Source organism: Stenella coeruleoalba, assembly GCF_951394435.1.
Source record: "Stenella coeruleoalba genome assembly, chromosome: 16".
Classification (NCBI taxonomy): domain Eukaryota; kingdom Metazoa; phylum Chordata; class Mammalia; order Artiodactyla; family Delphinidae; genus Stenella; species Stenella coeruleoalba.
In genome coordinates this window covers 63,658,961-63,684,580 of record NC_137162.1, presented here as the reverse complement: position 1 = coordinate 63,684,580, position 25,620 = coordinate 63,658,961, and the positions used below count along the sequence as shown (strand labels likewise).

The window sequence follows — 25,620 nt, the reverse complement described above, 5'->3', positions numbered from 1 at the left end:
ATGGTGATATGTAGCTTAAAAGTCCAGTTAAATCTGAAAAATGTGTCTCTTCAGTGTCTTCATTCCCAGCCTTGGTAGCTAGCCAAATCAGCAGGTCTGGCAAGCTGTCCTTAGTGCATTAAAGATGGAGCCTTCTTTATCATTTGGACTTGTCCCATTTCCCCAGATCACTGACTCATTTCTGCTGAACCATGAATCATGTCTGGCATCCAGTGCCATTCTGTAAGTGTCATGGAGCTCTGGAGTTCTAAAAACATGCATCTGGGCAGGGTACTTCTATGAAAGCATTCCCTAACGTGGATAGACGTCTGAGGAGAGCATGTTTCCTCCTTCCCCTCAAAAGTCTTCAGAGTAGCTGGGTAAATTTTAATTTCTTTTCAGAAGGCAGCCTGACTGGTGCATTATTTCTCAGTGGGTCATGGTGTTAAAGTAAGAGTGACAGTGGTTACTAGCTGTCCTTTGGGGCTGGCTGAAGCCATCCTGGCCATCTGAGTAAGGACAAAAATGTTTCTGACAGAGAGTTTGGGCATTTGAATCACTCCACTTATCGCCTCCAGCTGTCCAATTGCTCAGAGATGTTTCCACTCTCATTTTGGTAAAGAAGAGAAATGTTATCCAAAGAAATGAGATAACCTTATAGTGTTTATATAAGGGAAGGTGTTTGTTTGTTTTGAAATATTTATATTTGTCTTATCAAATTAATACAGGTACATTGCTTAACAAGTCAAATAATATTAAAAAATGGATCATTTTCAACTATTTTTGCAGTTTCCTATTTATTCACCTCTAGATTTCTAAATTATATGCCAGTGGTTCTCAAACTTTTTGTTCTCAGGACCCTTTTACAGTCTAAAAAATTATTGAGAGGCAAAAGAGGTTCTATGTGAATTATATCTATAATTATCATGTTAGAAATTAAAACTGAGGAACTTTTTAAATAGTTGCTTACTTATTTTAAAATAACAGTGATAAACATATGAATAATTTTATGAAAAGTAACTGTATTTTCCCCAAAAAATATTTGAGTGAGAAGGGTGACATTGTTTCATGTTTTCTGCAAACCTCGTTAATGTCTGGCGTAATAGAAGACAGCTAGATTGTCATATCTACTTCTGCACTTGGTTTGCTGTGATATGTTGTCTGGGTTGCAGTTAACTTTAAAAATCTGGCATTGTACAGATATGTAGCTGGAAGCAGGAGGAATACTTTAATAGCCCTTTCAGATAATGTGGCTATTCTGATTTGATACTACATGAAAATTCAACTGCAGTAGTTTCTTAAAGGTTAGTTGCAATGTGAAATCTGAAACCACGCCAATGAACTTTTGTACCCTGCTGTACTAAAACCCTCTGTCTGTCTTGAACTTTGAATGGATAACATCACGTATTGGTCATTTGGAAAATGAGTAATGTAGATCTTCCAAATGTTGACACATTTTATTATATAATATTTAGAAACTCATATATGTTAATATCATGGATTTCATTAAAAATCTCTTTAAGTATTAGGAAGCCCTAAACTCAGTATGGGAGATACAACTTTTCCAAAACTCTAATTTTTCCTTGAAAGCTCAAATTTTTTCATTGGCAACAAATGGGATCAGTTATTTTTACTTGAAACAACAGGCTTACTTCCTTCATTTTTGAGAAAACGTCTGCCAGATACCCAAATCTGAATAACCATAATTTGTCAGCTGTTCTTTCAAGTTAAGATACTGCCTCATGCATTAAGTGCCTAGTTCAACTTAAAAAGCCACACAAGTGCTCTTCTGTATTCAGGAGAAATGCCTTATGCTACTTCCCATTTCGCCACCCAGAACGTTAAAAAGATGTGGACTCGAGGTTGAGATGCAATAAATGTAATGATTTTTACTGCTTCATTGAGGACATTTTTAAGTGAACCTGGCTTTTTCTTTTTAACTGCAAGTGTGGTGGTGAAGAACCCAATGATCACTACTCAGTCTTATGCTGCTGAAGCACCAGTAATTTTACCCACTGTGGCTTTTGCACCATCAGTGTAAATGTTAACACAGTGAAAAGGCAAATAATATCTTAGTATTATAGGAAAATAGTTTAGTCTTCACAGAAAGTGAAAGTGAAGAGAACCACTGTAATATGCTTATAAACCACTATTGCTTGGTATGCTGATGCTATTTTCTCTTTACTTCCTGTTCCAGAAGATGGTGGTTTAGCACCCCTTCACTAAACCAGAACCTCCATTGTTCCTTCCTTCATTGCCTCAGTATAATCATAGCACACTCTTGTTTTAAAAAATTTAATGTTTAACTTCTTGTTACTATGTAAGTATTATTTTCTGCCAAGCCCAATAGGGAAAAATGACTGCTTCCTTGCTTGTATAACTTTTAATTTTCACCTGGAGTTGATGACTGTCTCGTTTTTTATATGCTTAGCTCTGTGGTCCTAAGACAATTCATCTCAGTTTTCCAATATATTTGTAAAACATTTCCTAAATACTCTGTTCCACACAGTTAAGCCGCCAGGCCCATCTATTTTTTACCCTTCTTCCTCTTGCTCCAATATGGAGCAGCTGCTCACACAGCCAACAACTCAGCCTTCAGCCTGGGGCATCTCCTAACTGCTCAGAAGAGAGGATGCAACCTGCTGGGGGAATCTAAATGTTCATTTTCTAAACCTGCAATCAGTGACCCTATTTTAAGCTCTGTATCTCCCTCCTCCATTGTCAGTGTGTTTCCACACCCCCAAACTTGTATCTCTAAATCCTGAAACTTGCTGGGATTTTGCTGCACAAATTGCTTTCTTTCACTGACATCCCCAAGTAGGCACTTAGTTTTCAGATTTTTCAACTCTCCTCGCTTCTCATTCTGCTTTCCACCTTCAAAAAGTGTTTGAGGTCTCAGGTCTGCTGTTATCTCCCTTCCCATTCTTTTGGCCCTTGTGCTTTTATCCCTTTAAAAACCTCCTTTATTCTCATTTTAGGGTCATTTCCAGCAGAGAGTAAAGATAAACACGTGTTTTTCTGGACATTCACTATCTGTATTTACAACTACCTTGCTCTGAGGGTTTGTTCATACAAGCTCCATGGGGTCCTGCTGAGATTCATGCTTTGGAAGATCTAGAAACCCATTTCAGCAGGTTCATGTACTGCTGCTGCCACAACAGATCAAACAATGGCAGAGAATTTGATGAAGCAAATAAAATACTTACGAAATATTAACTATCAATTCTTTCCATCATTTGGTCTTTCAACAAATCCAACACAATTTTTCTGCATACCTACTATGTGCCAGGATGCTGCTGTAAGTGTGGGATTATATTGGTAAGACTGACAAGGTCCTCTCGTGGAGTTTATAATATAGTAGGGGGAGCAAATAATAACAAAGTCAGCAAGCATATAAGATAATTTCAGATAATAATAAGTGCTATGAAGATAACACAAGAGGATAATGTGAGAGTGTCTGAGGATAAAGAAGCTCCATTAGGAAAAGGTTCAGGGACGGCCTCTCCGAGGAGGTGACATTTGAACTGAGGCCTGACTGATGAGAAGGGCCTATTTTTATAAAGACTTGGGGACAAGGATTTCAGGAAGTACAAAAATCCTAACATGGAGAGTAGCTTAATGTGTTCACAGAATAGAAAGAAGACCAATGTGGTGGCAACACAGTAAAGGGAGAATGATGGGAGAAGAGATCCAGCAGTCAGAGCTGGGAGGCAGGTTTGAATGTTATCCCAAGTAGAGGTGATAATTGAAACTAAGGGATGAGGTAATGGCTAAAGGAGAAAGTGTACAGAAAACTGGACTAGGCAGTGTGGATGCTGCATGAGCTTGTAAGCCACCGTCCCTACCTTCAAAGAACTTACAATTTAGTGAAATTGGTGAGACAAGACAGATTCCCCAAATAGAGGATTATAAAGGACAGTATAAGGGAGATGGGCTCAGTGCTTTGCGATGACCTAGAGGGAGGGGATCTGGGGACATGTGTATGCATATGGCTCATTCGCTTTGTTGTGCAACAGAAACTAACATGGTATTGTGAAGCAATTCTACTCCAATAAAGAGCTATTAAAAAGAAGACAGTATATAATCAAGCCTTGCATGACACAGTATAGTTTAAAAAGAAAAAGGTAAACAATCATTGAGAATTGATGGTAAAAGGTGCTTTGCGTAGGAGGTGATACCTGAGCCAAACTGATGGATGAGTTATATTTGCAGTAGCTGAAAGGTGGGGAAGAGAATCTCAGCTAGAGAGAAACACATGAGCAGAGGCTCGAATGTAGGGGTGAATATGACATACGTATGGAACAGCAGAGAAAAGCTTAACTCTTGGGAAGCCATTGAATAGGTGAGTTTTCTTAAATGTGCTTTAGAACCTTGCTTTATAAATGGTGGGAGGGAGGGGTTCAAGCACTGAGTGGTTAGATCTCAAATTACAATAAAGATTAACGATTGCCAGGACTCCTTAATTTTTGACATTGAATAATGGTAACGTCTCCACCTAATTTCTTTTTAATACGATGTTGATTAATAATTATTACTTTAAAAATGAAAACAATTATAAAAAGGGGTACACTGAGACACCTCACCCTATCTGTCTTCATCCATCTTGTTTCCCCTCACCCCAATAGGAAGCCACTTTGATTTTCATTCCATTCTTTCCAGTTTTCCTTATGCATATGCAAACAACATGACTCTATCTTATTTCCTGCCCCGTTTTAGTTTCCTAGGGCTACTATAACAAAGTACCACAAACTTGATGGCTTACACAACAGAAATTTACTGTCTCACACTTCTGGAGGCTAGGAGTCCAGAATCAAAGTACCAGCAGGGCTGTGCTCCCTCTGAAACTCTGAAGACTCCTTCCTTGTCTTTTCTAGCTTCTGGTGGTGGCGTTCCTTGGCATTCATTGTCTTGTGGCTGCATCACTTCAATTTCTTCTTTCAGTTGTATCATTCTTAATAGGAGCCACTTGCTAATTTCCTGAAAAAAGTGTCACTGTGAATCCTGCCATTCCTTCTCATTGTTACAACCAAATTACACCATAATAATGGATTGTTTAATGTTCTGACTCTAAGTTTGCCACAGTTTTCTTCTCAGGGAATATCTGAAGCCATTTATGTTATTAATTCTCACATTTCAGTCATGCCAATGTTCTTCCTTGCAGGTGGTACTGTGAAGGCAAGGAGCTTGAAAATTCCCCAGACGTTCACATCATCCAGGCAGGAAAACTGCACTCACTGACCATTGCTGAAGCCTTTGAAGAGGACACAGGACGCTATTCCTGCTTTGCTTCTAACATCTATGGGACAGATTCAACTTCTGCTGAGATTTACATAGAAGGTAAAGCAAAATACTCTTGGAGCATGGCACTTACAGTAAGATATATAGTTATAATAAATAAGTATTTATTGAGGGCCTGCTCTACCACACACTCTTCAGTGGGGATAACAGCATTGAGCCAAACAGACAAAAATCCCTACGTTCGTGGATAGATGGCATTTACATTGTAATAGGAGAGACAGAAAATAAATGAGATAAATAAAATATATAATATGTTAGGTACATGAAATGATTCTGATCATCAGTTTCAATGTGTGTGTGTCTCATGGGGGAGGCGGTTCCCACACCAGCAACAAGCAATTCTTCACGGCACCAATTTGGTTTCCTACAGTTTAACTCAATTCTGACCCATCTACCTGGAGATGGGTGTCAGATCCAACAAGTTAAGGGCTCAGTCCCACAAGACTGCTCACCCCCACCCCCTTCAGATGCCAATCACACGCAGTAGGTGGACAGGTTACCCACAACTTCTGTCTGACTTGGCTACAAATTGGAGGTTCTCACAAACCCCTCTTCAGGTTCAATTAATTTGCTAGGGTTGTTCACAGAACTCAGGGAAACACTTAATTATTTTTACCGGTTTACTACAGGGTGTGATAAAGGATATAGATGAACAGTCAGATGAAGAGATAGAGAGGGCGAGGTGGGAGGGTCCTGAGCACAGGAGCTCTGTCCCCGTGGAGTTGGGGTGCGTCACCCTCCCAGTGTGCTTACGTTCACCAACCTAGAAGCTCTCCAAACCCCACACTATTAGAATTTTATGGAGGTGTCCTCACACAGGCATGATCAACTATTAACTCCATTTCCTGCCCTTCTAACCTTTCTGGAGTATGAGGTGTGGGGCTGAAAATTCCAAGCGTCAAAATTATGGCTTGGTTTTCGGGTGACCAGCCCGCACCCAGGAGCCATCCCGAGTCACCTCATTAGAACAAAGGACGCTTCCAGTGCTCTCATCACTTAGGAATTTATTAGAGTTTTAGGAGCCCTGTGTCAGGGACCTGGTCAAAGACAAGTATTAGAACAAGAGATGCTCCTAAGTGCTCATCACTTAGGGAATAATAAGGCTTTTAGAAGCTCTGTGCCAGGAACCAGGGGCAGAGACCAAAATATATGTTTTCTGTTATCTTACAGCATATATGAGCATATGAAAGAAATAGAAAGCAAGGAAAAGGGATAGGAAGTATGTGTATGTATATATGTGGCGTGTGTTTTTGCATGCATGTGTGTGTGTCTGTGTGTGTACAGGCGGATGTACAAGACCTCACTCACCAGGTGACATATAAATGAAGACCTGAAGGAACTGAGGGAGTGAGCCACAAAGATAGATATTCAAGGGAAAAACATTCTAGGCAGAGAAATCAGTAAGTGCAGTGGCCCAGAAGAGGGAGTGTGTCTGTCTTAGGGGACGGAGATGAGCAGTTGAGGTCAGAAGTTCAAGATGGGGTGAAGGTGAGAGGAAGCAGGTGAGCAGATCATGTAGGTCCTCACGGGTCACTGCAAGGACCTGGCTTTTACTCTGAAGGAGATGGGAAGCTCTGGAGGATTCTAGGCAGAGATGTGACATGATCGGACTTAGTTTTTAACAGGGCCACTCTGGCTCCTGGTTGAAAATATACCAAAAGGAGCAGAAGCAGGGAGACCATTTGGGAGCCTTGGAAAGGCATTTATATCAGGACCAAAGTTAGATGACTAATTTTAGGGAACAAATCAATTTATTTACCTGTATATTGACCTCAGTTTTTGTATTTATTTATTTATTTATGGCTAAGTTGGGTTTTTGTTGCTGCGAGTGGGCTTTCTCTAGTTGCGGCGAGCGGGGGTTACTCTTTGTTGCGGTGCGCGGGCTTCTCATTGCGGTGGCTTCTCTTGTTGCGGAGCATGGGCTCTAGGCACACGGGCTTCAGTAGTTGTGGCACGTGGGCTCTAGAGCACAGGCTCAGTAGTTGCGGCGCACGGGCTTAGTTGCTCTGCGGCATGTGGGATTATTCCACACTAGGGCTCAAACCTGTGTCCCCTGCATTGGCAGGTGGATTCTTAACCACTGCACCACCAGAGAAGCCCTGGGAGCCGTTCTTTGGTACTTTTATCATCTCTAATACCTTATGTATGCCTTGCTTTTAGCACTTAAATATTGTATTATTATGCTATAAAGGCGGGAACTGTCTCATTCTTCTTTATATCTCCAACACCTTATATAGTACCAAGTACATAGTGGTTATTTAATAAACTTTTATTGAATAGATGATTGAATAATGATAATAACAATGAATAATATATGAATAGAAGTGTGTTACATGTTTTCATCCTCAAATATTCGGAGTACAATAAATACCTCCAGATTTAGCTGTGTGATATCTTCCTGGAATTCACTATCTTGAGAAGCAAAGCCAGGATCAAAGCTCTGCTAACAGTGCTGAGATTGGATTGCTGATTTTTAAAAATTTGTAGTAACAGAGCTTCAAACACCCCCACTCCCAAGATGAAATGTGACTTGTTAATATTAGGACTGGATGGAAGAGCATCCACCTACACCTACAACGTTTGGAATCTAATGTAATCCCTTCTTTTATTTAATCTATGTAGGCCAAGAGCAAGAGGATTTATGGACACCACAGAATAAGACTGCTCTGTTAGTCTAAAGGCATCAGCAGGTGTTTTATATACAAGAACACGTGGAATTTGGACCAGTTAATTTGAACTCTGTCACTAACTAGCCATGTGACCTGAGCAAGTACTTCAACTACTAAGGGTCTAGTTCCTCATCTGTAAACTACGTGTTAGTTTAGGTAATCACTGAGATTATTTCTAGGTCTAAAATTCTATAGGTCTTCAAATGCCTAGGAACCAGTTTAAGAAATTTTTTTTTAGGGGTCTTCCCTGGTGGCACAGTGGTTAGGACTCTGCACTCCCAATGCAGGGGGCCTGGGTTCGATCCCTGGTCAGGGAACTAGATCCCACATGCATGCCGCAAGAGTTCACATGCCACAACTAAGGAGCCCACGAGCCGCAACTAAAACCCAGCACAACCAAATAAAAATAAATAAATAAATTAATACATTAAAAAAATTTTTTTTAAATTACATGTCTTATTTTTATTTTTCCAGGGGTTTCTTCTTCTGACTCAGAAGGGGACCCTAACAAGGACGAAATGAATCGGTAATTCCAATTTTCTATCTTATTTAGCATGCTCAGGTCCTGAGAAAGCTGCTAATTGTTTAGTAGAACTTGAAGAGGGGGGCTCCAGGGTTTGACCTCAAAAAAAAATAAGATTGGGTGGATTTGGAGAAAATGCTATATCTTTTGCTTGTTGCTGCTTAAAAGATTAATTTTAATATTCCCAATATTTTAAAAATGAAGTATCACGTATGAAATATCATCATACTTATATGTAAAGAGTAAAAAACAAATAACTCAGTGGTTAAAAAAAAATTCATGTTTTCTAACTAAATAATAGTATTCAAAATAACACACAGTCTGGTGAACAAAAATTTTATGTATGAGTGATCTGGGCAAGACACAGCCTTTTTGCTAAACGATTGTATTGGGTAGTGAACAAAGTTACATTACTTTCCACAACCATTGGCTAAGCACCTCCTCTACACCAGGAACTTCACTAGATGCACTGGGTACTAAGAAAAATCAGATGCTTCCTGCCTTCAAGAGGCTCACAGTCTAGGAGAGGGAAATATATGCATAGCAAATATAGCAAAAGATGTATACCACACATATAGACAGTAAGAGTAATAAAGTGTAATAGACTATGATATAACCGTGTGCAGGGTTTAAGGACTTGGCACAAAGGGCTCTTTATTGGTTGGGGAGGGAAAGAGAGATCAGGAAAGGCTTCACAGAGTTGGTGACCTTGAGCTGGGTCTTAAAAGAGCAGTAGGTGGACACCCCCGAACAAGGGAGGAAAGGGTATTTCGGGAAGAGGAGACTGTGGACAGAAGGCATGGGAACTAGAAACAGACACAACAGCCATCCCTTGAGACTACCTGAAATATGGGCAATGTCTGGAAGACAGGTTAAGGAGCCGATAACTGAATTTGCATATTCTTTCCTCTCCTACAGAAGGCAAGCTCTTAAGGGCAGAAATCATGACTTATTCTTCAAAACGTGGGGGGTATGCCTACTTTGGAATGATAATTTGCTTTTAGCTTTTGTGCACACATGAAAATTCATAACCAGAGTAAATGATTTCTCCCTTTAACTCTCTTCCTTATCATTCTCATGGCTTCAGTTCAGTTCCTCTTCTTTCCTGTCTCTTTATGCCAGTCCCCTCCTTATAGATACTCCAACCTTTTTCTCTTTTACAGTCTCCAAACTACATACAGCCAGTTCAAAGATAATTATGATCTTATCATTTTCCCGACTTAAAAAAATTATTACCTATGGGAAAATAAAAATCAAACACAAAACAAACGACATTTTAAAAAATCTCAACGTGGGCATACAAAGCTTTATTCAATAGAGTATCAACCAGGCTTTCCTGCCCCTCCTCCCCCAATCCCCCACCTCAGGCTCTCTACATGGCTGCCATCTCACTCAAACAATGTGCGGTTCATTTTCACCCCTTCGTTCAAGCTGTTCACTTTGCTAGGAATGACCTATCTTCTCTGCCTGGCAAACTCTCATTTATCCTTCAAAGCCCAGTCAAGTTCTATAATAAGCTCCTCTGCCATTGCACATACATCGCTCCTTCCTCAAGGCTCTCATAACATGGGTATGAATTAGAGCCTAATGGGTATGAATTTGATATACGAACTTAAATAAGCAAGAAATATCTCATTTGTTCATTTTCTTTAAATCTACTTGTAGTAGTTAGGATTTAGCTCCAGTTGTGTGTAATAGTGACCCCAAATAACAGTAACTTAAATAAGACAAATATTTTTCTCCTTTACATAAAAATATGAATTTGGCTGGTAAAACAGCTCCAAATTCCACTGGGTTCCGGTCTGCTTCCAGCTTTCTGCTTCACCTCATTCTAAGATGTGGCCTCATCTTCTTAGATTGAAAGGAATAAAGGACATACCCTACTCCCCTTTTAAGGTCATCTCTCTTAAATTACATACATCACTATCCTTCATATCCCATGACCAGAAAGTAGGCATGTGGCCACAGCTAGGTTCAATGAAGGTTGGGAAATGCAATCTTTATTTGGAGTAGCTATGTAAAGAAATCAGGGATTCTAACATTGTAGAAGAAGAAGACAGATGCTTCAGGAACACTGATAGCCTCTACACCATCAAATGATTCTGCTTCTGAGATTCCATCCTACCTGGCTCTGGGAAAAAATTCAATCAGTCATTATTGGGTGTCCCTTTCCCCCTCCAAATCTGTGCAAAGATTCCCGGGATACAGCAGATACAGAGATGTAGATATATAGTTTGATATTAAACACTGCTCTAAGCATCTTACATGAATTACCTTATTTAACCCTCACAAAAACCCTATGAGGTAAGAATTATTATTTCCTCATTTTAGAGATGAGAAAGCTGAGGCAGAGAGAGGTAACATCTAGACAAAAGGAAAGCCCATCCTGTCATCGGTCATCTATCCCCACAGGTTATGGGTGAGAGGCCCATGTCCCAGATCTCAAGGTCCCTTCAAGTCTAGTGCTTTGTTTCTTCCTGATATGTTTGGGTACTGATATCTTTAGCAAGATTGGGAGCCTTTAATCAAGGGATTGTCGTCCCCTCTGGACTCAGGTTCTCCCTCTTGTTAGGTTCTCTGGCAAGATCCCTGGACCTCTCTCTTCCCCACAACAAAACTGAAATAATCTACCCTCTGCAGCCTTCTCAAGAATACTTTCTGGCTCCCTTGCCCTTCAAACAATCTCTTTAATTTAATTTGTGTAAACCTGAAGAGCTCATTGACTCAGGCTATTTCTGCTTTTTGCCATGCCAGAATCCCAGAAGCAAAGATTTACAAAGCCTGGCCTCCTACTTGAAATAGGAGGGGGAGGGAAAACACAGAGGGCAAAACCAAAACAGATCTCAAACAATCTTCTGCACATGCTCTGTCACAGCACTTGTCTTGAATCTCAGTGAGTTGAGAATATGCTGGAGTCCCCAGCTCTGCCAACAGCAGCTAACTCAAGGACAGAACTGGCGTCTTATGATCTTCCTGTTTACACTGCCTAACAAAGTGTGTAGCAAAGCCCTCAGTAAATGTTTGTGTAATATTGTTGAACGAAGATTTCTGTAAGCATTTCTGAAAGCTTTGCTGAAAGGATTTTCACAACGATGATAGGTCTGTTTTATAATCTATATTTTAATCACTTCTCAGAATCCAGAAGCCAAGTGAGGTGTCATCCCCTCCCACTACTTCTGCAGCCATTCCTTCAGCAGTACCCCAAGCCCAGCCTGTGGTGGCCCAGCCCAGTGTGTCAACCGTTCAGCAGGTACAAGGGTCTAAGTGAGACACAAGCGCCATGGATTGTGACAGGCAGGCACTGTGACCATGACCATCTTGTATGGCATGATCATGTTCTCCTCTGTTGCAACTTCATAATGACCTTGGGCAACACACTTCTATAGTCATGATAATCACTTTGTGCTTCTGATGTACAATATCAGTAGTTCCCCCGGCTTTGGGAACATATTCTCTAACTTCATAGGCAAATTTCATAGCAAAAGAAACTCTACAAATTAGTCTCTGATATTCCAGTTTTATGAAGGGCATTGACTACATATACGATGAGCTGCCAGCTCTCACACTGGCCCAAGACACTCTGTATCATGAAACTGAGTTTCATGGAGCTATTAAAAAAAAAAAATTCTACTTTCTAAGATAGAGCAACCATGAAATTAATTTTTAGAAAACCTCAAAGTCTCTCATCCTTCAAGTTAACAATGATGATGATGATAAGAGTGATGCTTATTGTAAAAACATTTTTAAAATACAGAAAGTATATTAAGTAAAAACTTTAGTCAAGGTTCGACTCCTCTGCCCCCACTCTTCAGAGGTACCTCCTGTTAGTAATTTCTAGCAGATAGTTCCAGGCATTTTCTATGCATATCTATAAATGTATATTATGCATATACTTTAAAAATATGAAATCATACTAATAGAAACATACTTGTAATGTGTTATTGATATATTTAAATATAAATATTGATGTATATAAAGATCTACAACCTTTAAAAAAGTTTTTAAAGTACTTATCTGACCCATTTAGTAATGCAGAGGGGTCACATTTTAGTTCTAATTCAGTAGTTTTAAAACTGATCTGTGGAGCCTCAGGGGTCTATGGAACCTCTTCAGGGGGTCAGGGTTCATTACATAGCTCTATATGTGAGGGGGTGGGGATGGCCAGCACGTATTTACGGCCACCATGACCTAGAAAGAAATACAATCAGTTCAGCATGAAATTTCATGTCTGCAATTCATAGACTTAGAAAACGTCAGTCTTTGGTTTTAGATTAATTTCATACACCAAATTCTTTAGCTGTGTTATACCTATCTATCATCTGTCTACCTACCTATCTGATAATCCCAGTGACAATGAATCTATTGTTGGTTCCCTTCTAACAGTGTCAGAGCCCTCCCAACTATCTGCAAGGATTGGATGGAAAACCTATCATTGCAGCTCCTGTGTTTACAAAGGTAATCAAACTATAACTTCTTTCTGTCAAGGCTTTAAACACACCACAATACCCAAACAAAGTTGTAGGATTCAAAATTCACTGATTTTATCTCAGGATTTTGGTCTCTTATAAGTACAGGATAGGATTTGGGGTTTTGTGGTAGCTGTTACCATGTCGCTCCAAGTTGCAGATTTCTAATATTAGTTTGTATAATAAGGGAAAGGTCATCCCCACTCATCACATTGATCTCTGTGGCCATCCTATTGCTTTTAAACACAGTAGCCACACCTAGGGGTCAGGTGATACACTTCTAGGCACTTACTATCCAAGGGTTTCTCTGGATGTCTTTGGTATTCAAGGAGATGGAGTTACATGCTCTTAAGAAGCTTAATACAAAGCCTCACTCTAGAACAAAGAGCTTTCTTTTTCTAATCCATGGTATCAACTACTGTGGTGGCATCAAATTCTGAGTCTCATAATCTTTGTATTTAGAACTGGAAATTTTACTCAGGCACTTTCATTTACAAATGAAAAAACCAAGGGAGGGCCAAGGAGATTAAACAATGTATCCAATGTCACAGAACTAGCAAGTGGCTGAATCAGGACTAGAAACAAGTTGTCCCAATTCTGTCTACTGTTCTTTCCCTTATATAACATAGACTTAGTTTATATGTTGCCCAGGACAATAAACTCAAAGGTGCAAAACTGAGTCATATTGGATTTGTTTTGGTATTATGAAAACCACATGGATGGAGTCTATGCCTGGATTTACAGTTTATTGTTTGTAATGAATACCAAACTTAAGCCCAAAGAAATTTTATCCACTCAGAAGTATGATTTAGAGGAATGGTTCTCAATCAGGGTTAACTTTGTCCCTCGAAGGACATTTGGCAATGTCTGGAGACATTTTTTTGATTTTCACAACAGGGGGCTGGCATCCAGAGATACTGTTAAATATCTTGTAATACACGGGATGACAGCCTCCTGCAACAAAGAATTATCCAGCCCAAACTGTCAATTAGTCCTGGGGTGAGAAATCATGCTATAGAGCAAAGTGGAAAAAAAAAAAATGTCTTTTCCAATGAGTACTGATCCTAAAAGTATTGCTAAATTCACAACTTCCACAGAAACATCCATTTTAGTGACGTTCCACCATATCAGCTCATCCAAGATGGTTTTCCAAAATCAAGCAGAGTCTAAGAGTGAGACATGTTTATCCATAACTGTATCAGGTTGGCAAACATTCTTATGTGAAACAAGATGCCTCTCAATTTTTCAGGTTTGTCTCTTGTAACCGCTTTCGGAATTTAAGTTTTGCTATTCTCAAAGACTTGAAGTAGGAAAGCAACATGTTGTGATTTGGTGAATACCAGACTTGGATGAAGAGTTATAAGTGGACCTGTGTGTGTGTGCGTGCACGGGCGCGCGCGTGTGTGTGTAATGTAGCTAACAGAGCTACCCCTAAGTGTCTCCTAGTTCACTGCTAAGTCACCTAGCCTTAAAACAGAGCTTTAAATGCCGAGAAATCAGGACACTTTAATTTGTCGTGCCTATTTGTCAGGCAATGCTGACTCTTCAAAGGCAACTAAATCACAGAATAATTTATACCCAGTCCCAAACTGACATCTCCTCCACTCGTCTCCTCAACACCATCTGCCCAGCTAGACAGCAAAGAGGTGTCCTTATCTCCCTCCACACTTTCAAATATTTTTGGGTGCTCTACATCACCTGGTACATGCCTCTGGTACAACATTTAGCACAATAATAAAGATGTTTAGTTTTCTGTCTCTCCCAAGCGCCTTGAAGGCTATCTCTAATATCTACATAGGAGTCCATAATGGTTATAATAGGTCCAAAGCCATTTTTGTCATTCTGAAAAGCCTAACAGGACTTTAAAACCTATTCTTTACATTTAATTTTCATGGACTGGTTAGCCTCAACTTTAGCTGCTTTTGTGTGGTGACTGATTACCTCCCTCTAATTAGACGCTCTGATTTGCAGATACCTATATGCCTTTGATGGATAAAAATGGGGAAGATAATTAGTCATTAGTATATGTTGTTAATTAGATACATCTCCAAAAACATTAGATCCATGGTGGGAAAACAGTCCCTAGTACAGGGACTCAAACTCCGGTGAGGCTTTCTCAGCCCTCGGGAAGTGTGCTTTTGCCTCCATAAATGGGATCAGGGTTGTTCAGACGTAGGGCACTAGCATAGGCTGTGGCTCAGATTCCAGAGGGACTTATCAGCAATGCTGTGCTTGCATTAGTTTCCATGAGTGAGGGTAGGATTGAGGTCATCGTCACTGCCAGTGACATTAGAAAATTTCTGAGTCAGAGCCACTGATGGTGGTAATCACGTGGCACAGGCCCTGATAACTGATCACTGGCATATGTTTGTTCAGGTTATTCCTTGCTCTGTTTACTTCTTTAGGGACTTCTGGCATTCCAATCCCTATGACTCACTTTCTATACTGCCCAACAATTATTTCTCTGCCAATAATGGCAAGAAGCCATTCTTTTGAAAGCAACGATTAGAGAGCAGAGTTTTATTTAACTCCTTGTACCTCCTTTGGTGATAGGGAAGTACTGGTATTATCTTCTTTTTAAAGAAGGTTAAAATGAAAATGAGGGTTGCCCAGCAAAACAGTGGTAGAGTTTGAAAGAAGTCTGGGGTCCCATGTGCTAATTCACTGCTCTACCTATAGAGGATACCTATATTTTTAAAATATTTTATGGAGATAGACTATCCTCCATCCTCTATACAGTATCAAAAACTTTCACTCTGTTTATGGGGGGAAAACAGTGCTCACACTCCTTGAGTGTGAAGGGAGGTAGATGATCAAATTAGAATCTTACTCCTATCACTGTTCCCACTCCAACAGCAGCTGCTCTGGCAGGCTTTCAAGGCTGCAGCCCTGGCTCCAGCTGCTTCAGCAGTAATTTGAAGAGTGCAAGGGGGCAGGGGAAGTGAGAATTTGAGGAACGGCACTTCATTATATAATAGCTGAGGCAGGAAACCCTGAAATGACAGGTACAGTGGTTGGCCCTAGATTCCTGAAGATTACATGGGCCCCTGTCCACAACCTGACAATTCCAGAGACTTCTCTGATTCAACTGTTGCACTGGGCACCTGTGACAATATAGGGGCAAAAAGGTCTTCAATCAAACGGTTCTTTATCAGTAAAAACTGCTGTGATCCAACTCTGGTCTAAAAGCACTATAACATTCACTTCCAGCATCTCCCAAGGTGCAAAAATAGCAACTAGATTTAAAAAAAGAATAAAGTGACAATATGAACCTTACAGCTGATATCTTTTAACCAATAAGGGAGATGCCTTTTCTCAAGGATGTCCCTGCATTATATCTGTGGGTATAGGTCTTCCTAAGCAAGAACTGTGTCCTTTCAACTCACATTTACAGCACCTGGCACAGAGCTTGGCACAAAGCGGGAACATAATTATATTTATTCTGTGGTGAACTGCTTCCATTTCAGCTAAGAAGGAATTATTGCTTTTATCACTTTGTGGCTTCAGAGTGTTGTTAGGAGTAGAGAAAAAATCCAATGTCAAACGGCCGTGGAAGACATGCTTCTCAAGTCTCTGTGTTGTCAAGTCATCCTACAAAGAATGTCTTCCTGGATGGTCAGTATGGTGATGACACACAAGACAGATTTGCACTTTGGATACTGTTTACTGCAGGAGGTTGCAGACTTTTCATTATAGGGACTTCAGTTCAGATCCATAATTCCTAGTTAAGACCAACTTAATCTTAGCTAGTTGGGGAATGTTTCATGTCTTATTCGTCTTCAGTGAAGTCAAGATAAATATGATCAAGTCTTACACAATGTGCCATTAGTAACAGCCTAAGACCTACTGCTGTGTTGAACACGGCCCCATCTAAACTATGTTCAAATGGTGTAACTGGTTTGGACCGGATGTGCAGCAATGTGAGCCGATTTCTTCTTATGAGACTTTTGTAGAAAAGCACAGTTTTCAGCAGTAACAACTATCATTGTCCTTCAAATTATGACCTTCAACAACCCTTTCTAAGTGCCTTGTAAGATGACCCCTGGCAACTCCTTTACTGAGTATTGACGACGTGTCACACTGGAATGAGCTTCCATCTCATATCACAGTCCCTTAGCTGGCATATTCTAGAACTATAGTATCTCAGGTATCTGGCTAGACTCTCCAATAGAACACAGGTTTTGGCCTTCAATTGCAAGTGAATAATTACAACCAACTAATGTTGGTCTCAACTGTAACATATTCTCTCAAGGAGGTCCTTTTGCAAGCAGGACCTTGGTGTAACCTCTGCAGATTGAGAATTGGTTCATATATCTGAACCTCAAGCCATGTCAGAATGTAGATTGACCTCATTCTGCTTACATCTATTATTTATTTATTTATTTATTTTTACGGTACTCGGGCCTCTCACTGTCGTGGCCTCTCCCGTTGCGGAGCACAGGCTCCTGACGCACAGGCTCAGCGGCCATGGCTCTAGGGCCCAGCCAATCCGCGGCATGTGGGATCTTCCCGGACCGGGGCACGAACCCGTGTCCCCTGCATCGGCGGGCGGAGTCTCAACCACTGCGCCACCAGGGAAGCCCTACATCCATTTTTTAAATGTGCCATATTTTATTCATTCAATCCCTTCTGCCACCACCACTTTTTTTGCTTTGGTTTTCTTATTTGTTTGCCTCAAGAAGGAACGAAACTCCATTATGTATGAATCCCAGGGAGATGTCTGACTGTCATTAAAGTTTTCAATGGGCCCCCAAAACTACCATCTTAGCACAGAATTTGCTCAGATGTCAGGGTGGAGGGCATATTCACCAGCTTGCCAGGAGCACCCAAGACTCATTGATGCTCCCTGCTTACTGAGAACATTCCATTCTTATCACTAGAAGCTATTGTTTTGGGGTAGACAAGGAATAACCAGGTTTTTAATCAAATAGTTCCTTATTACTTCAACAACCACTCTGTGAAAATCACAGACTGAATTCCTTCAGCAAACAAATTTGGGAATGCAAAAAAAGAACAAAACACTAACTCCGAACTATAGCGCCCCCTGGCCGTCACAATATCAACTAACACATCCTTCTGAGGTAAAAGTCTCCTACTACAGCTAAAGCCATGTGGTTAAACCCACCCCAGTATTCCTAAAATAAACGCCATAAATATGATAGGTCTAAGCACAAAATATCATATATTGTTAAGAGCTATAAACAATCACAAGATATTTGTAAATGACAAAAGCAAAAAAACTACTGGCCTTCCCCTTCTCCAAAGCAAGAGCCAATATGTCCTAAATACAGACCCCAAAATTGTAATAATGGGAAAGCCTTGCAGCATTTGTTGCTGATAGAGCTTGTAGAGAAAGTTAATCACAACCTTTCCATGTTTATCATCTTTAGGCCTATATTAAAAATAAAAATGTGCCCACATATATGCCAAAGGAGCATTTCATAATCAAATGAAGTACCAACTACATAAACGTATGTGTGACTTTAAGCTCACAAATCATGATGAGTGAAAGATAAGTTGTGAAAGGAAAATGTGAGTTCCATTCTCCCATAGCATCTATTATAGAATATACCGATATTTTACAATGGAAAGTGATTTTTGTGAACTTTTTTGGGGGGAAGCGTGAAAGAGCATTTAACAATGCCTTCACAAAATTATGACATATTTTACCATGACCTAAGACTCCACATGTGACTATGATTTCATAGAGATTGTCATTGTTTACCTCCCTCAACAGACATCGAGGCTATCCTGTGAAGAACACATAAGGAAAAGAAAATAGCAAAACAAGCGTCAATTTCCAGGACTACAGAAAGTAGGCAAGGCAAAGCCAAGAAAATAGTCACTTACTTAGGCCACAGAGATAGTCCACCTTGTGGAACAGTCTTGTGTGGAAAAATATACATTACTCCCATACTGAATACACCTAGTAGATATTCACTGCAGATTTTTTAAATTGTTATTATTTCTGAAAACCAAACTCTACTTGGGCATTTTCTTAAAGGAAGCAGAATTACTTTACCAAATATTAGTATTTTTGCAAACCCTCAAAATGTTTCACCTAGTATTCAATAAATTTTCTGGCACTGCAACAGAGAGGAAAAGGAAGAAGCTAGTGAGGGAAAAGCTTCCTATGCACTCAGATGATTCTGTCTTTAAAAACAGATTCAGGGACTTCCCTGGTGGCCCAGTGGTTGGGAATCCGCCTGCCAATGCAGGGGACACAGGTTCGAGCCCTGGTCCGGGAAGATCCCACATGCCGCGGAACAACTGGGCCCGGGCACCACAACTACTGAGCCCGTGCTCTGGAGCCCACAGGCCACAACTACTGAGCCCACAGGCCACAACTACTGGAGCCCGTGCTCTGCATCAAGAGAAGTCACCACAGTGAGAAGCCCACGCACCGCAGTGAAGAATAGCCCCCGCTCGCCGCAACTAGAGAAAGCCTGTGCGCAGCAAGGAAGACCCAATGCAGCCAAAAATAAATTAATTAATTAATTAAAAAAAATAGATTCAATGTGCATCCACAGAATTGAAGCTGCTGGAAATGTACAAGATATGGAGAAAATCCAAATATGGAGGCAATGGTACCTTTTTCGAAAATTCAGCACTGGGAGTAGATTCCAAAAATATATACTTTTTGGTTCTAACAATACTCTTCTCATTACAGATGTTACAAAATTTATCAGCCTCTGAGGGTCAGCTAGTTGTCTTTGAATGCAGAGTAAAAGGAGCTCCATCTCCTAAAGTTGAGTGGTATAGAGAAGGGACCTTGATAGAAGACTCTCCAGATTTTAGAATTTTACAGAAAAGTAAGTTGGTGCTTTAAAATTATTTTTCTGATAATTTTTATAGATTTATTGTATACATTTATTTTTATAACTTTTAACAACTAATTAAAATGTAATAAAAAGAATAAAATAAAAAACACTTATACTCCACCAAACTAAACCCTATTATTAATATTTTGGTATATATTCTCCAAAAATTTTTCCATGCATATATTTTCTTTAAATAAAAATAAATTTTTTTGTAAATTGATTTTTTCACTCAACATTTCATGAACATCTTTCCATATTAATATAGCACTTTTTTACTTTTAAAAATAAGTTGATACAATCAATTTCATATTTACTTACTCTCCTATTGTTGAAAATGTAGACTGTCCACAAATTTTTACTGTTAGAAACTATATTTCAAAGCTTGTTAACAGAGAAGATCTTTGTGAATATCTATGAATAAATCTAAGTACTAGAATTGCTACTGTAAATTCACATTTTTTTAGGCTTTTAATATAAATCATCAAAATGCCATCCAAAAAGGTTGAACTAAATTTAGGATGATTATATAATTGATGATCTAACCTGGGACACCTTGGGGAGTAACAGAGGGTGCTAGTAATCATTACACAGAGATCCCAGGAATAAACCAGATCATCCCAGTTGAACTGGGACACATGCTGTTTCAATTACATTCTACTACAACCAGCAACATATGGGAACTTCTTTTGTCTTATAGCTTCACTATCAATGGGTATTAAACTGTTTTTAAATCTTCACTAATTTTATAGGTCCCAAATGGGAATACTTGTTTTAATCTGCTCTTCACTAATGAGATGTGGAAAGGAACTTTTTTTTCCTATTTATTGGGTCTTTGAATTTACTTTAAAATTACCTATTATATCCTTTGTTCATTGTTTATTGAGGTTTTACTCTTTTTATTGTAAGAATTATTTATATATCCAAGTAGTTAATTCTTCTTTTCTTGTCATGCAGTGCTTTCACCTTGACGCATTTCAGTCGTAAAATATGTTGAAAATTATTTGCTTCTTGGTTAATTTGTTTCTGCCTATCACAAAATAGATATATGAATCAAACTACTATCAGATTTAACAACAATGATATATTCTGAATACATCTGAGGCAAAAAACCTCCACTAGTTCTATCAGTGTAGAAGAATGTAACTAAATTCAACAACTATTCCTTGAGTGCCTGCAATTCTATAAACCTTAGTTGAGCACCTGTTTTCAGTACCAAGCGGGCACCTTCAGGAATGCCAAAGAATTTTAAGACAAAGAACTGCTCCTGAGGAACCTGTCATCTATCCTGAGGCTCTTAATATTAGAAACCTTAGGGCAGGAGGTCTACGCTACATTATATCAGGATGTGAGAGCCCAAAGCCAAGAATGATCTCTCAGTCTTCACAAACTTTTTCAGGTCAGGCTGAATGGGTACAATAAAAGCAAGTCATCCTGAATCCCAACTAATTCAGTAACTTTTCCTCACCTAAGGTTTATGTGTCCCAAGTGGAACCCAAGTATGTCCCAAGATACAGCCACATCATTTAGTTAGCTCTCTTGCTGCCCTTCTGTGATAATGATCCTATCCCTGTCAAGGTCATTGGTGCTTAGGTCATTTTACTTAAAATTTACAGATTAGCCTCGCCAAATTACTCATGAGTATGCAAAAGACACTTCTATAGGAAGCTTCTGATAAAAATATCACCTCTCAGTAAAATAAATGCTCAGAATCTTTTAATTTTTTTTTTCTTTTAGAACCTCGATCCATGGCAGAGCCAGGTAAAGATCATTTTAACTTTAATTTCATTTGTATGTGATCCGTGACTTGAAATATATAATAAACATATTGAAATTACACTGTTGTCAAGAAAAAAAGTTTTACAAAGAAGATCGAAGCCAACTCTAGCTACGACTGTAGGAGAAGGAAAGGCAAGCATGTGCAAGTTTGGAATATATATTCAATAGCTAATGTGAATGCAGTTAGTTCTGCGTTGTTGAGGAATGTTTCTTAGAAATATTTTCCCTCTTTCATTGGCCCCTACTCATGACCTCCTTAAACTGGGCAGAGCAATTTCCATGATGCTATCAATTCCAATTCCAAAGCCTATGTATCTCAAAAGTTATGCATCAGATTTTGAAATTCACAGAATCAATAAAATGTTTATGATGTTATTAGATTTGGTTGGGAGGATATTAAGATGACACATGGAAGCTCTTACCTCTAGAAAATACAAGTTGCTCACAAAACACAGCATAAACATCTGAATGTCCTCTCTATGATCACCCTGAAAAATAAGATTGTATTTGTGCCCATGGGTAAGAGTGATGGTTTGGAATTTCATTATTATAATTCTTCCTTCTGAAAACTGAATGGAAAGGCATTCTCGATGTAGACATTGGATATCCATGTTGCATAACCCTACACTAGGCCCTTGGGGATACAGTAAAGACCAGAGTGCTCTGGCTCTAGCATTGCTTGTAGTGGAGAAGCATTTTTCCCTTTGAAAATATTTCAGGCTTTTGATACTTTCAACCAAAGCAAGCTTTTTCACTAGGCAGTCTCATACAGAAAATAGTTTCAGAGTCACCCAAAAGGGGTCCCTGCTCAAAACAAGCCCCAGCTCCATGATCTAAAATTTCACGTTCAGAGAGTTCTTCTTTCCACCTTGGATAAAGCAAATACCCTTTGGAGACAGAATACTATATCTTATCAGGCAGGTATAGTGTAGTATGAATGAATTTATCAGATCATTTTCCGAATGCAGGTTGCTGAAAGATGAGAGTGCAAATGTTTGGGAAGGGAACAGAGAGAAGGAAGCATAAGACTCAGAGAAAGGTACCAAAACCAAACTTAGCCTCTCCATCATTTAGGATTCTTTGGGCAGCACGTAAACGAGACCTAACCAAAAATGGCTTAATCAACATGAAAAATGTATCTTGTTACATAGCATGATGCCCTAAGAAATGGTGGTCTTGAGATTGGTTAATTTAGCATCTCAGAGATCATCAAGGGCCAAGCTTTTTATTTTTTTTCCCCATTCTGTCATCTACAGAGTATCTCTTAGACTTGTTCTACTCATATACCCAAGACGGCTGCCACAGTTCTAGGTATTACATGCAGATGACAACATCCAAAAGCAAAAATAGGGAAAAACGCTCTCTTTTACCCCTTTTAAAAGGCAAGAAAAACCCAGAAACTCCCCAGGAGATTTTCCCTAATATCTTATTGACCAGAATTGTGTGTCACATGCTACCACCTTAGCAAGAATAGAGTGGTAGGGCTTCCCTGGTGGCGCAGTGGTTGAGAGTCCGCCTGCCAAGGCAAGGGACGCGGGTTCGTGCCCCGGTTCGGGAAGATCCCACATGCCGCGGAGCGTCTGGGCCCGTGAGCCATGGCCGCTGAGCCTGCGCGTCCGGAGCCTGTGCTCCGCCAACAAGAGAAGCCACAACCGTGAGAGGCCCGCGTACTACAAAAAAAAAAAAAGAATAGAGTGGTATTTCACACAGACCTATTTTTGCTTTAAATCCTAATTTGTTTTTGTGATTTTTAAGCTCATTGTTTCTTGGTCCTTTTTTTTTTTTTTTTTTTTTGCGGTACGCGGGCCTCTCACTGTTGTGGCCTCTCCCGTTGCGGAGCACAGGCTCCGGACGCGCAGGCTCGGTGGCCATGGCTCACGGGCCCAGACGCTCCGCGGCATGTGGGATCTTCCTGGACCGGGGCACGAACCCGTGTCACCTGCATCAGCAGGCGGACTCTCAACCACTGCGCCACCAGGGAAGCCCTCTTGGTCCTATTTTTGACATCTGGACTGATGACATAAAAACAGATAATCTGCAAATCCATAATATACATTATATTATCATTAAATCCTCTTGTTGATTGTCTGCATGGAGTTATTCATTTTACTTCCTTTGGCTCATTTACTATGCTAATCAGTCAATTCAATCAAATAATTGGACTAAGTGTTTTCAAACAATTAATATAATCGGCTTCTTCTATTGACTTTTATAGAATCACCATCTAATATCAGAAAATTCCATAATCCATTTCCATAAATAAGTCAGTAACCATTCTGCTTTATTGGCTTTAGAGGAGATCTGTACTTTGGTCATTGCTGAGGTATTTGCAGAAGACTCTGGGTGCTTCACCTGTACTGCAAGCAATAAATACGGCACAGTGTCAAGCATTGCACAGCTAGATGTAAGAGGTAAGGGCTCTTTCAATGCCAGAACAGTTTAGTCTATGACTTTGATTATGAGTATGGACAATGTATATTACCCTCTCTTACTGCTTTTCATATGAAGCTAGCTTGGCTCTCCTAAAATTTTTTGAATTACTGAGGAAAGTGTCCTTGAACAGAATCCAGTTTTCAATTTCTCATTGCATTTATCACCACCACCCCAGTTATCCTACTGTTATTTATTATACTCCCTAAGAAAACATCTCCTTGATCTTACCTAAACTTCTAAAATTCTTTCCAAAATGGTACTTAGATTTTTTTTAGTTTTGTTTTTGTTTTTGTTTTTCCTGTATCCTTACCATTCTTTAATGTCCCAGATTGTGTTTTCTGTTTTTGACAAGCATTTCCATTAGCACATTTCGCCTGGGTTGGATACATGCCCTGTCTCAGGGTTATAATCCTATCTCAGTCTTGTTGAGTAAGGCTAACATCTCAGGTCTTGTTACCATCCTTTCAGGAAATGAAGACCCCAGAAACAATGGGTCTCTTCACTCAGTCAACTCTACCACCAACCTGGCTGTTATTGAGCAACAGTCATCCCCACCCAACCCAGAGCCTCCTTCTGTGGAACAACTCCCTAAACCCAAACTGGAAGGCGTTCTGGTGAATCACAACGAGCCCCGGTCCAGCTCAAGGATCGGGCTCCGTGTCCACTTCAACCTGCCTGAAGATGACAAAGGAAGTGAAGCATCCTCTGAGGGTGGCATGGTGACCACCAACCAGACCAGGCCTGATTCCTTCCAGGAGAGATTCAATGGACAGTCAGCAAAAATCCCTGAGCCTTCCTCGCCCGTCAAAGAGCCCCCTCCGGTTCTGGCCAAACCCAAACTGTAAGTAAAAATTAGAATGGATAACCAAGAGTGCCTGTGACCTTCTCTGACTCTGCCCTTCTTAAAAATGATGGAGCTAAAAAGGGAAATTATGAAATGAGAAAACACACATTAAATGCTTTGCAAATCTTAATCCTTACATCAGTGTAAGTGTACTATCACTTTCATCCTTACTATTCATATTCTACCTCCAAGAAATGTTACTCCTAAACTAGCTCAAAAAGATGTTTGTCTAACATTAGAGGGCTCCAGGTGAAGCACTTCTACACTCTTCTTATAAAGCCCTTTCTCATGTCTAATAATCTTTACGGTGTGAAATTTCATCTTTCTATTCCCCATTTCTGCTTTAACTTAAGTTTTTGTAGTCATTATAGAAAAGATACCTAGTATTTTTTAGTTAGTTCCTTGATATGGCTAGATATGCTGTAGTAACCACAGGCTTCATATAAATGTAATGGGTTGAAATTACAAAGGAAGTGAAGCATCCGCTAAGGGTGGCATGGTGACCACCAACCAGAGTCACCTCAGGAGTCTGATGCAGTTGTCACCCAAACCCTCCAGAGAGCACCCATCAGAGTCATGTTGCAATATTTAACGTGCATCCATAGGATACTACTATGTTCTGTTTGATCCACACATCAAAGTGATAAAAATTACATTTATAACTACCTAAACCTTTAAATATCAACAATAAAATCTACAGTAATAGCACTCCCATCATGTGTTTCTCAGTGCTGACATTCATTGGAAGCAGTTCATGTTGCTTAGTTTTATATTTTTCTCACTAACACACAAGGTGAAATTCTGGGCATAA

The 25,620-nt window shown here is 39.8% G+C and overlaps 3 protein-coding genes across 11 annotated transcripts in view; 1 reads left to right on the top strand and 2 right to left on the bottom strand.

Annotated features, from left to right (window-relative positions):
* Nucleotides 1-25,620, bottom strand: part of PBLD (phenazine biosynthesis like protein domain containing) — a 175,770-nt gene that overhangs the window by 42,054 nt on the left and 108,096 nt on the right. For 7 of the 8 annotated variants that reach the window (XR_013824370.1, XR_013824371.1, XR_013824372.1 and 4 more), the window contains exon 13: nucleotides 20,610-22,020. The gene's annotated coding sequence lies outside the window, so the exon portion shown is untranslated. The remainder of the gene's footprint in view (nucleotides 1-20,609; nucleotides 22,021-25,620) is intronic. The other variant, XR_013824377.1, reaches the window with a different exon arrangement.
* Nucleotides 1-25,620, top strand: part of MYPN (myopalladin) — a 67,189-nt gene that overhangs the window by 10,411 nt on the left and 31,158 nt on the right. Inside the window, 8 exon segments of the mRNA XM_079900854.1 lie at nucleotides 5,141-5,316; nucleotides 8,421-8,472; nucleotides 11,605-11,719; nucleotides 12,853-12,924; nucleotides 19,606-19,747; nucleotides 21,491-21,514; nucleotides 23,827-23,943; nucleotides 24,434-24,806. Coding sequence (XP_079756980.1) covers nucleotides 5,141-5,316; nucleotides 8,421-8,472; nucleotides 11,605-11,719; nucleotides 12,853-12,924; nucleotides 19,606-19,747; nucleotides 21,491-21,514; nucleotides 23,827-23,943; nucleotides 24,434-24,806 — 1,071 coding nt within the window.
* Nucleotides 1-25,620, bottom strand: part of HERC4 (HECT and RLD domain containing E3 ubiquitin protein ligase 4) — a 239,152-nt gene that overhangs the window by 184,346 nt on the left and 29,186 nt on the right. The window lies entirely within an intron of this gene.